Here is a 12,256-nt window from a genome sequence, read left to right on the forward strand (position 1 = left end):
CTGAGCTCGGACTTTGGGAGGTGATGATGGACACAGGACACGTGGCCACACAATGGGGACACACGACTGACCTCAGTCACTTCGGCAAACTGCCCCTGCTTTCGGGAGGCGGCAGGAGCGCTTCAGGAACTCCAGAACCAGGGGAGCCTGCGTCCTTCGCCCCAGCCCGTAGCTCCCGTCACCCTGTTGAGCGCAGAGAGCACCCAAGGGCGCTCAGGGCCCCCGGAGCTCTGAAAGGCCCCTAAACCTGAGCTTAAAAGTCTTTCCCGGAGCATGGGAGCCTTGGTGCGTTTCACACTGTATAAAGAAAGGCACAGGAACCGTTTCCGCCCGGGGCTAAGACTGGCCAGGACGCGCTTGGTATCGAACTTGCCCCGCATGTCAAATATAGGCACCCAGGGATTTTGTGACACCGCGGAGTGGCCAGGCTGGGTGAAAGAGAGAGGAAGGGTCAAAAGGGGGTGGAGTGTGTATTATGTGTGTGGTGGGAGGGGAGGGGATAGGAGGAGAGGGAAAAAAGAGGAAGAGGGGGAAGGTGGTTGAGGGTGTATGAATTTGAGAAGGAGCAATGAAGTTGGGGAAAAAATAGCAGGGCTTTTTTTCTTCCCTCCTATATGCAAACTGTCACTTCGGTTTAGCGTGAGCCCTTATCTGGCTCATTAGCATGAGCTGTGGCTAACGCGCTTAAACCCTCTAATTATTTATTATGCCGTCACGGAGCAGGTCGCAACCCCGGAGCGCGATTGCGGGGACCCGCAGAGGCGGGCACTCCGCGGGGCTGGGGCGCAGCGCCCAGACTGGCCCTCAGCTCCCAGCGTGAGATCCTCCCTACCAGGAGCCCCACAGGGCGCTGTTCCTCGAGGCAACGTTGCAGAATTGTTGGGGTGCATCAGAAAGACCCTCTCCCCAAAAATCACCCCCGGAGAAGTGGTGCAGAACTCATCTCTGTCGTCTACACTTGACGTCCGATCTTCTGTATTGCCAATTCCAAAGACGGAAGTTGAAGGAAAAGAACAGGATTTTTGCAAAAGTGCAAAAATGGAAGCCAAACAAGGAGCTGGAACTTGGGCTGGGTGGTATGTTGGGTGCCTACTCTGGAGAGAACCTAAAGCTTGGGGGAGCCCTCCTTTCCTCCCGCCCCTCCCCACTCCCGCCGGGTTCCGAGAGAGTTCGTAACCTGGGGGGAAACACGCGGGACTGAAAGCCGGCCACTCCCATCCAGGGTTCTATTCAGAAAACAGTTTCAAAATAAGTTAACCTCTTTAGGGTGTTTTTCCCCCACCCCTTCTAATTGTCCCCCCTTCCCCCTCCCGCTCTCCATTCGAGTCTGTTTTATGTTCCTCTGCGTTGTGCCAACTATTTTATCTTTATTCCTTCTCTTTCTCTTTGGCCATTCATTCCTTTTTTTGTGTGTGTGGCTTCTCTGGCTGATGTGCGGCTCGTTACCACCCACTGCACGCTCGCTCCTGTAGCTGAGGTGTTTCTATACAAACTCAAGCGTCCAGTTGTCATATTAATTATTACACTGAGTAATGACTGAAATGGTCAAAATAAGGGTAGACTCGAGAGCGCTTTTTCTTGCTGCTCAAAGATTCAGCAAAGAAGCCCTGCAACAAAGCAATAATTGGTCCCCAGAAACACTCCGACAAGGCATGGAATATAGGTTTCATAGAACCCTGCGATTGTGAAGGGGGGAAAGCTCTGAATGGACCCCACGCTTCTTTTCTAAACTCTCTTGCTGAGCAAAAAATGGACCTCTGTTTGAATACTGCCCTGATCCTTGAATACTATACCCAGCAGAGAAAAAAATGCACCATTTATTGTAAGTTTTTTTTTTTCTTCTCCAGCTATTCATGGGGTCTCTGTGAAGAATCAGCTGGTTTTGTTTACCGTGAAAGACCTTTACTTTATTTTCATTCTTGGAGGAGGTGGGGAGGAGGGAGGGGAGGAGAGCCATGTGCCTAGACTGAGAGGAGCTGGCCTACTGTAACAAAATAGAGTGTAACAAATCCTACAAAAGTTTAGAATGTATTGATTCTTTGGAGAGCTATATAGATTAACGACTTTCTTTATGCTTATCCCAGGAAGGTATTTAATCATAATGTAAATGGGGCTTTAGAAAAAATAAAGACTTAGCAGCGTTACTTCTCCTTATTTGGAGAACTTCAAAAGGACTTGTGAGAGTGGCTGCAAATTACTCCCTCACCCCACCTGAATCTCCCCTCCCCAACCAAGAAGCCACAATAAAATAATAGTTTGTGCTTTTTTTTTGTTTTGTTTTTCCAGCTTTTTTTTTCCTTTTTAAGGCGTATTGAAAAAGCAAATAGATTTGTTTGAAGCCTGGATTCCTTAATGCAGGTGCAGGCCTGGCTGCTGTGGCCAAGGAGGCAAGCCAAATCCGTGGTTTATGCTATTCTGCCTCCCACCCCCCCACCCCCCTTTCCCAGGCCATTCCGGGCTGGTCAGACCCAACTCAGGCTGGGCAGCAGAAGTTGCTGGAGTTACCTTGGGAAGGGTGAGCTTGGAGACAATAGATTAAAGAGTAAGAAACTTTTTTTCCTTGGTAGGACAGTATCAAGTACAGGCTTAGAAGCAGCATCCACCTCAGGCCAGCGGTCCTGTGTTATAGCTACTGGAAACCCAGTATCTGCTATGAACACCTTGTATACTCACTTTTCTTGAAGCATCCGTGGCTTTTGAGGCTTAGTGCTCACCCAAATTGACGGTTGCACTAAAAATCTTGTCTCCAAATCAAGAATCGAAGGACTGTGTTCATCTTTGTACTTTCTTTGCTCTTTGTTCAGGATCCACTATAAATATAATTATATTAAATGATCTGTTCAGTGGAAAATCTAGTTCCACTTTTAATGTTAACTCCCCTCCCCCAAAAAGAAAAAGCACAGATGGAGCCTTTTAAGAAATATGTGTCATAACTCCTTTCCACAGAGAGAAGGTGCACAATTCTGGAGCTTGAGGATAGTGTGTAGGCAAAGGTGGCACAGGCCTGGCCTTCCACTGTGAGTGGAAATGAAGGTGGCAGACTTGGGGCACCAGGACCTCTGGTCTCCTGGGCGGCAGGTCCCCCTGCATCACTAGGAAAGCTGTTTCACCCTGTTGATACCAGTGCTGAAGGTAGACAAGGTTTCATCTGTGGTAAGGTCCTCTTCCAGGATTCCCTAACATAGAAGAGGGGCCTGAGATGCTAGAGAGGGTAAGGGCTTTTATTGTTTTGGAGGAGAAAGAGAAACCATCCCATTTTTCTGGGATGTCTATATTCTGGGTAATACGCACCAAAGGAGGTCAGTGTCCCGCCACCCCATCACAAGAATGGCGATCCCTGACATGTGTAGAGGGATTTACAAAGTGAATTCACAAACAACATCAGATTTAATTCTCCTGACAGCCTTGACAGATAAGCAAAGAAAGTGTCACTACTCCATTTATGGATGAAGGTATTAAACATTCCTTTTGTGGGTTTTCTTCTCCCTCCACATTTAGATAAATGGCATTTTGAGTGTCCTAGTCAAGTAAAGCCCAGGGGACTTGCTCAGAGGCAGGCCCCCTGGTTGGCAAGGGAGGCACAGAAAGCTAGAGGTCAGGGCCAATGGCTCTGCTAAAGCCCCTTTATGTGCAGGCCTATATCTGATCTCACTTGCCTCTGTGTTATGTTAAAATCTTGGGTCCTATCTCTATCTCCTTGATTTTTGAGCATCACCACCCTTCCTCCAAAATGACAGGAATTACCTACTTCCAGGTGCTGGGACAGTGGGACAGGGTGGCATTGGATCGCCAATGGCTGGACAATGGCTGCAAGTGATTATCACAGTGTGGTTCCAGGAAGCCTGGAACCCCCATCCTCCCACAAGCCCCTTCCTGGATGGGCTATGTGAACAGTGACTTGCTCATAGTTTTAGGAAGGCTGGTCTCACTTATCCCTTCCAATGTAGACCTGCCCCAGAGTGCTCCACATCCATCTTGTTGAAACCTCACAACTCTTGGAGGTAAATACTACAACTATGGGCATGGTACAGATGAGGAAACCAAGACTCAGAATATAGGCTATTTGCTCTAAGTCACAGCTGTTAGGCAATGGAGCCTGGATATGAAATCAAGTCCATTTGCTTTATCTCCCAGTGCAAGTTCTAGGGTTCCCTGGGCCCAGGACAGTACATGGCAGTTCTCTCAGGGTGTGTGTGTGTGCGCAGGGGTGGATCATAACCTAGGTCACAGGGTCAGAGGCAGGATTCTCAGGGGCTCTTAAGCCTCAGTCCTTTGTTCCAAACTGGTGACGCCACCAGAAAGGAAATTTCAGTAGAAAACTCCTTTTGGTAGTGCACAGTGCCCAAAGGCAGAGGCCAAGTCCCTAAGAAACAACTATAGACCACTCTAACTTCCGGTTGGAGAAGATGGACAGGACGCTGCTGGGTTAGGGCATATGGTGAGGAGCATCCTTGGCGTTTACTCAAATAGGCAGAAGGGAACACCTGAGTTCTTGGAGATTTTGCAAAGCCGCTAAGGAAGCAGGCTGAAGATGCGAGAGTGGGGAGGGTGAGAATGGGATTTGGCTCTGGGCTGGAGCGGGGAGAATAAGGACAAATGTTCCGGGCGGGAAGGATCCCAGCGCCCGCTGTCTTTTCTCCTGGGCGGAGGCCAACGCGAAGGGCCACTACAATGCACGGCTTCACTAGTTGGAGCTTCTATTTGGGCGCCCATTTGATGGCGTGTGTGGGATGGGGGTTGGGAGTAGGCTCTGGCCTTGAAGTCCCTCATAATTAGGATCTCCGTGCACGCGTGAAGTCCACACCCGAAAAGGAAACTGAGAACGCGTGCTGGCTGTTGGCAAATTTTCCGCACTCGTAGACACATCTCGAAATGAGCTGGTGCACGCGACTCCTGCACAGATGTAGAAACTGAGGGCGGTAGAGGAAGAGGGGCGTGCTCAAGGTTACAACGCAAAGGAGTGCCAGAGCCTGGACTATGGACCTCGGTCAAATGTGGAATGAAAGCGTTTGAATTCGAAGGGCGCTTGAATCCGCGGGCGAAAGAAAACGCACTCAGATGCGTCGGTGTTGGCGACTCCCCACATTTTGCTGAAGAGGAGTGGATAGGGCACAGGGAGGCTTCTCCTAGACGCCTCCTAGCGGCCTGCACCCGGGGCTCACAGCTGGTGCACGTGGGTGGGGAGGAGTGCCTGAGTAACCGTTATTTCTCCAGGTGGTCTGAGGCTTCCTCCGGGATGAAAGCGGTGGTGTGGCTCTGTTTTAGGCCCCACGACCTCCACAAAAGTGATCTTGGAGTCCTCTCAACTCCTTTCCTGGGGTGGGAGGAGAGGACAGAGGTGTAAATCCCACCAAGGCCAGCAGTCCTGTGGGGTCAAGCCACAGGTTACTGTGGGGGAGGGGACTGTGTGGGGAAGGAGGTTTACAGAACTGGTCTCTGTTGGCATGGTTCCGTCCGATGCTTCCCAAACCTACACGTTTTCAAAGGCAGAGAAGAGCGGTGCTTCATCTCCGGAGCCATCCGTCCTTACTGCCCATCACCACCGCTATTGTTCTGGCAACACTCCCGCAGCCAGTCACACAGACCAAAGGCGGCTCCTTGGGTCACCCCCACAGATCCTTTAGAAAGACCCTGCTCCACAAAGGGAAGTCTAATGAGAAACAATTATTTGGATAATTCCCCGCAATCATCCCTGCTTTCAGGTCTCTGATCAAAACTGTCTATCTCTACTGAACAAATTACCCTCCTCTTCCTTCTGTCTATGTAGACGCGACCTGGGACGCGCCCCAGCCTCCTTCTCCTGCCTCCACCAGAGCCGTGCAGAGATGGGACCGGTGGCTGGGTCTGCATTCTCCGCAGAGCAGCGTCCCAAGGCGCCCCAAAGCTGGACCCGGCTCTGGCCAGAGAGCGCCAGGGCCGAGGCCCAGGAAGGGCGCCTGGGTGGGCGCTGTCCAAGCGGCCGAGCGACCGCTGCAAGCACCTCCCCCTCCCTCCCGGCGCCAGCACGCGGCCCCGCCGGGCTCCGCTCCCAGTCGCCTGCCACCGGCCCGCCGGGCACACGCCTGGGGCGGGATGGAGGCTGCGCCAAGGCCGCCGAGGTGCCTGCGGCGGCGCCGAACAACCAGAGAAGCTGAGAAGCTCCTCTGGCCCTTCAACCTCCACCACCCCCCCCCCCATCTCTTTTCTCAGATCCACCATGGGAATACTCCAGAGCGCTCCCCTCTTTACGCATCCCCCAGCCAGTCCGGAAATAATCCTTTGAGAAGGGGGGCGATGCTACAGGCAACCGAGGTCATGCGGGGGGGTGGGGGGTGGGTATTGCTGCCATACACCTACGTATAGCTCTGATCACAACCACCCCTCAATGAGATCACCTCCAGTCTTGTTGGTCCCCTCCACATTTGCTCAATTGTGGGGAGCAGATCCTAGTTTTTACACCTGGATGGGACATTGGAGACCATCTAATCCAAACTCCTATTGCTACAGATGAGGAAACTGAGGCTCGGAACGGATGCCACTTACTAAGGGCCACAGAGCTAGCGAGAGGATGTGTTGGGACTAGAACGCAGTCTTAACGGTACTTTTATTTACTTTAACAGTCCAGTAATTCCCAGGGAGTTCTCCCCCATCTTTCTAAACTTCAATCGCCAATTTGCTTCAGCTCCCCGAAACAGCAAAGACGCTGAAGAGAATGACAGTAGATAGGAGAAGAAAGCAGGAAAAATAGAGCCCCATTCTCCCCAACCTGCACACCCGACCCGTGGCACTTTTTCAGCTCAAACCCTTCTCTGTGCTTTGCTCCAAGTTCTCAGGAGAATCCCGAGGCACTTCACCCCAAACATTTCCACCCATACACCCCCAATTCCCAGGGCCATTAGCCCCTCCAGCGACGCTGCCCCCCCCCTTTCTAGAGCCACCCCCGGCTGCAGCCCGCCCTGAGCGCGCCGCCTGTTTATTCAGCCGGGAGTCCGGCACGCGCCAGGCGCACGCACTGCAACAACAAACCCGGCTGAATGGAGAGTTTGCAAGGAGCGGGCGCAGGGACCGGGCGGGGGGAGGAGAGAGGAGGAGGGAGAGTTTAGGGAGTGGGTGGGAGAAGGAGGGAGGAGGAGGGGGGAGTGGGGGCTGCAGCCGCTCGCTGCAGCAGCGGGGAGTGGGGGGCGAGGCGGGGCCAGGGCTGCGCGTGGGGCTGGGTGTCCCATTGAAAAGGCGGACGCACTCCGGCCGCCCAGCACTCTCTCACTTCTGGCCAGGGAACGTGGAAGGCGCGCCGACAGGGGACCGGCCAGGGAGGGCGAGTGAAAGAAGGAAATAAGAAAGAAAGGGAGTTAACAAAATAATAAAAACAGCCTGAGCCACGGCTGGAGAGACCGAGACCCGGCGCAAGAGAGCGCAGCCCTAGGGGGCGAGGAACGGGAGACTCAGCAGAGCGTGCTCACCACTGACTTTTGCTTCTTCTGCCTTTTTTTTTTTTTAAACAAGAAGGCGCTAGCGGCAGCCTCACACGCGAGCGCCACGCGAGGCTCCTGAAGCCAACCCGCGAAGGGAGGAGGGGAGGGAGGAGGAGGAGTGGAGGGAGGAGGAAAAGCGTTTGCACCTTCTCTGCTCCCACCCTAAGAAGTCTCCCGGGGATTTTGTATTTTTTTTTTAACTTCCCTCCGGCCTCCCTCTTCATCTCTCCCCTTCTTTCCCTCTCTGTTCGTGCACCCAAGTCCTGTCTGTGTCCCCTCGCGCGTCCGCACCTCGCGTCCCCGCTTGCTCCCATTCCGCGACTCCTTGGCGGCCGCTGCGCATGGAGAGCTCTGCCAAGATGGAGAGCGGCGGCGCCGGCCAGCAGCCCCAGCCGCAGCCCCAGCAGCCCTTCCTGCCGCCCGCAGCCTGCTTCTTTGCCACGGCGGCGGCGGCGGCGGCGGCGGCAGCGGCGGCGGCGGCGCAGAGCGCGCAGCAGCAGCAGCAGGCGCCGCAGCTGAGCCCGGCGGCCGACGGCCAGCCCTCAGGGGGCGGTCACAAGTCAGCGTCCAAGCAAGTCAAGCGACAGCGCTCGTCCTCGCCCGAACTGATGCGCTGCAAACGCCGGCTCAACTTCAGCGGCTTCGGCTACAGCCTGCCGCAGCAGCAGCCGGCCGCCGTGGCGCGCCGCAACGAGCGCGAGCGCAACCGCGTCAAGCTGGTCAACCTGGGCTTTGCCACCCTTCGGGAGCACGTCCCCAACGGCGCGGCCAACAAGAAGATGAGCAAGGTGGAGACGCTGCGCTCCGCGGTCGAGTACATACGCGCGCTGCAGCAGCTGCTGGACGAGCACGACGCGGTGAGCGCCGCCTTCCAGGCTGGCGTCCTGTCGCCCACCATCTCCCCCAGCTACTCCAACGACTTGAACTCCATGGCCGGCTCGCCGGTCTCCTCCTACTCGTCCGACGAGGGCTCCTACGACCCACTCAGCCCCGAGGAGCAGGAGCTGCTCGACTTCACCAACTGGTTCTGAGGGGCTCGGCCTCGTCAGGCCCTGGTGCGAATGGACTTTGGAAGCAGGTAGGTCGCATTTGGGAGTGAACAGGATGATTTTCTTATCTTCCTCATTTTTCCTCCGTCTTAGTGTCTGGAGGAGGGGGACTGTCTCCACGGAGATTGGGGGAGGGGGTGGCTGATTTAAAGAATTTGTAAAAAGTTTGTCGACTTCAAATCCTGGTTTGTTAGTTTCAGTATTGGCCTCTGAGAGTGGCTTTGCCCAGTTCGCCAAGGACTGAGGGTGGGGTGAGGTGGGGGGGATGCTGGAGAACCGAGTACTCCGACCTGTCAAAAGAGGTGCTCTACCTGACAGATCCTCTCCCAAACCTCCACTTTACCCCACCGCCAGCCTCCAAGTTCACACTAACCTCTCCCCTTCTTCTTAAGTTATAGGGTGACCGCACAACCTGCATCTTTAGTGCTTTCTTGTCAGCGATGTTGGAAGGGAGAAAAAAGAAAAGAAAAAAGAAGAAGAGAAGAAGGAAAGAAAAACAAAACAAAATAAAAGCAGGCCACCAACCCCAAGACCAACTAAGCAATGCATGCCTGAGAAGCGAGGCTCTCTCGCAAAAACGGGGATGCACTCAGAACTGTTGTCTTTGCACTCCAATCATTTATGGAGCTATGAAGGGTGACTAGGACCTGAGTCAGAGCGCAGAATGCAGCTTGTGTGCAAAAGCAGCGGGCTCCTGGCGGAAGGGAGCAGCACAGCCCTGTAGAAACTCCCACCCACCAGTAACAGGCAGAACAGAAAGCACTTGCTAGGGTGCCTTCACCTCCCCGCCCTCTCTGAAAGCGCAGTTCTTAGTCCTGTAGAAATGGGTTGGTGTCTTTCGTCTCAGTATCCCCCATCCCAATAAGCTGTGGACATTTGTCTGCAGTGAAATTATGCTCTACTCAGTCCTTTGAAACTCCGATCCTTGGGGGGGTTCCCTAAACCCCATTTCCTCACACCATCTTTTCTACTATTTTCATCATAGAATGCTTCCAATCTTTTGTGAATTTTTTTATTATAAGAAAAATCTATTTGTATCTATCCTAACCAGTTTGGGGATATATTAAGATATTTTTGTACATAAGAGAGAAAGAGAGAAAAAATTTATAGAGTTTTGTACAAATGGTTTAAAATGTGTATATCTTGATACTTTAACATGTAATGCTATTACCTCTGCATATTTTAGATGTGTAGTTCACGTTACAACTGCCATTTCCCCTATGTGGTTTTGTAAAGAACTCTCCTCATAGGTGAGATCAAAAGGCCACCAGATGTACTTCAGCACCAATGTGTCTTACTTTATAGAAACTTTGTTAATGTATTAATGATGTTATTAAATACTGTTCAAGAAGAACAAAGTTTATGCAGCTACTGTCCAAACGTAAAGTATGGCAGCCAGTTGGTTTTGATAGGTTGCCCTTTGGGAAATTTCTATCACTGCCTTTTTTTTTTTCTTACTGTTTTATTACAAACTTACAAGAAACGTGTATAACCCTGTTTTATACAAACTAGTTTCGTAATAAAACTTTTTTCTTTTTTTACAAATGAAAATAATCAGCTGCCTCCAAGTCTTCCTTGACTCCGCTGTCCCTGTCCAAGTTATTTTCGAAATGCCAAAGGAAAGGAGTGGGTGGGGGAAAAGAGGGTGGTATAAAACATGCCAAGTGGCAGAAATGAGAAAGATAAGTGCTATGACCAGTCCTACCCGAGGTGACTCTATAATGAATGTAGAGGGAAAAGACCTACATAAGACGTACAAAGCAAAGACAGCTTTCTTCCCCTTTTATGCTGCAAACATGCACATACACCTAAAGAACAGGTGCTGAATAATGGCTGCAACATCTTTTGATGAGATGATTGTATATTTTTAAAAGTCCCCAGAATGTGAACTGGAAAGAGAGGGTCCTCACCTTACTTTCTAACCCTTACCCGCATTCGGAGTTTCTTTTTGTGAAACTGGAAAGACTGGATGAAATAATGGACATTAGGGCTGGGTGGAAGGCTGGTGGTACTGGAGCTTGGGCATGCGGGAGGTAGCTCCCTCAGTCCTCCCAGTGATGGGTGTGTTCTTCCTTCACTCCTAGGCACACGTTTTCTCTTCCTTTGCCCCACTCCACACACTTTCCATATTGATTTTAAGTAAAGGACACGTAAGATAGGAATTCCTTGTAGAAGGAGTTAGATTTAAATGAATAAAAGCCTTAGAAATGTGTGGTCGCTTTGAGACACTGGCCTATCTGAGCTTGTGACTCTATCCGAATAGCGTGAGCTGCGTGTAAAAGTACCCAATTACCAAGATTCAAAAAGAAATTGGTGGGTTTTTGGCTGGCTTGCTTCTTGTCAGTTAGCAAGGACGTGATCAGAATCCTACCCCCTCTCTCGCCGGCTCCTCGCTCGCAGCCTGCATTACTTGCAGATTCAGTTTGCGTGTCTCCAGCCAAGCGGAAAGCCTAGCGCAAAATGCATCTTACAAAACCCAACAAAGAACGGAGAGCCAGCACGTCTTCCAGAGTTAAAAATCTAGTCTGTGTTGGTACATCTATACCATTTAGTGGCACAGAATAATCATTTTTTAAAGCCGCGATGCATGGAGCACGCCACAGCGTCTGATGTCATTTTGCTAAATGACCCTCTATAGAATGCACATTGAAGCTTCAGTCCCTTTCAAAGAGATGAGCGTAATTAAGGGGAAAAAAAATCAGTAAATTCCTCATCGCCATAAATAATCGGACTTTCTGCCAGCAGTGGGCCAATTTAGAGCTTACTTGCGGGAAGTAATGCTTTTGTGATGCCTGCTTTTATTTTTATCTTCTCATTTGGAGGACCAGAGCTGGGGTTCCCCCCCCCATTTCTTTTTCTTTTAATTTAGCTCCTTTGCAAGTTTCCAGATAAGGTATGCAAAGAAAGTGTAGCAAGTCATTTATGGCTATGAATATAACATTAGGATAATGTTTCAGCCCCCACAAAGGGGATTTTTCCCCCTTCTCCTTGTGAAGACAGGTGTTCTTTTACTCACTTCTGAATGGGAAATACCCAGTCTCGTTAAACTCGAGGCAAAGTTAGCCGTTGTTTGCCACAATGCGAAGGCAAACTCTAAAAATTCACAAAAACACACACAATTTTGCCGAAGCTAGGAAAGGGCAAAGCGGGGATTGGGCAAAATCTCATTACATCTGCTCTAATCGCTTAGCAACACAAAGCCGGGGCTTGTGCGAGGAAGGGAAGCCTTTCATAACGCTCTGACAGGCCGCATTCAGCCAGCATTAGTCAGCTCCATAAATCACCGCTGCCCATTGGCTGCGCCGCGGGCTTTGCAGCGGCCCTGGGCTGTCAGCGAAATACAAAATGTAGACCCCAGCGGCTAGCAATCGCGGCCTCTCCCGCGTCCTAGCCCCCACTTCACTTTCTTTTTCTTTCTTTCTCTCTCTCTCTCTCTTTTTTTTTTTTTTTTTTTTTTTGGAGTGGGCTACTGGAGAAGAAAACTGCCTTGACTTTATTGACTGAGAAATCTTACCTATTCAAAAAATGGCCCGGAGACCACCGAGTTAAGACTGAAGACACGCCTGAAATTGACGAGGAGGAGCGGGCAGTGCGCGAGAGAAAGAAAAAAGCGGACCTGCCGCTGGCTGCCGAACTATGATCAAAGGCTGAGCTGGGGCTACTGGGACGCACATTGCACCTCCCTGACAAAGCCTTTTAAAATTTTTAAATTGGGAGTAGGAGCGTGTGTCTGGAGAAAAACCTAGCTCAAGTTCA

At 51.3% G+C, this 12,256-nt stretch overlaps 1 protein-coding gene across 1 annotated transcript; it reads left to right on the plus strand.

Annotated features, from left to right (window-relative positions):
* The first annotated feature begins 7,230 nt into the window (after positions 1 to 7,230).
* ASCL1 (achaete-scute family bHLH transcription factor 1) lies at positions 7,231 to 10,048 on the plus strand. Its single transcript, XM_031019147.2, has 2 exons — positions 7,231 to 8,529; positions 8,893 to 10,048. Exon 1 carries the CDS (start codon positions 7,793 to 7,795, stop codon positions 8,480 to 8,482), a length of 690 nt encoding a protein of 229 aa, XP_030875007.2. The 5' UTR covers positions 7,231 to 7,792; the 3' UTR covers positions 8,483 to 8,529; positions 8,893 to 10,048.
* The last annotated feature ends 2,208 nt before the right edge of the window (positions 10,049 to 12,256 follow it).

This window comes from Leptonychotes weddellii, chromosome 5 (assembly GCF_054177405.1).
Source record: "Leptonychotes weddellii isolate Sample4059 chromosome 5, ASM5417740v2, whole genome shotgun sequence".
NCBI classification, from domain to species: domain Eukaryota; kingdom Metazoa; phylum Chordata; class Mammalia; order Carnivora; family Phocidae; genus Leptonychotes; species Leptonychotes weddellii.

Excerpts from the sequence above, each read along its gene's own strand:
- ASCL1 (XM_031019147.2), top strand. The coding sequence starts at position 7,793 with ATGGAGAGCTCTGCCAAGATGGAGAGCGGCGGCGCCGGCCAGCAGCCC.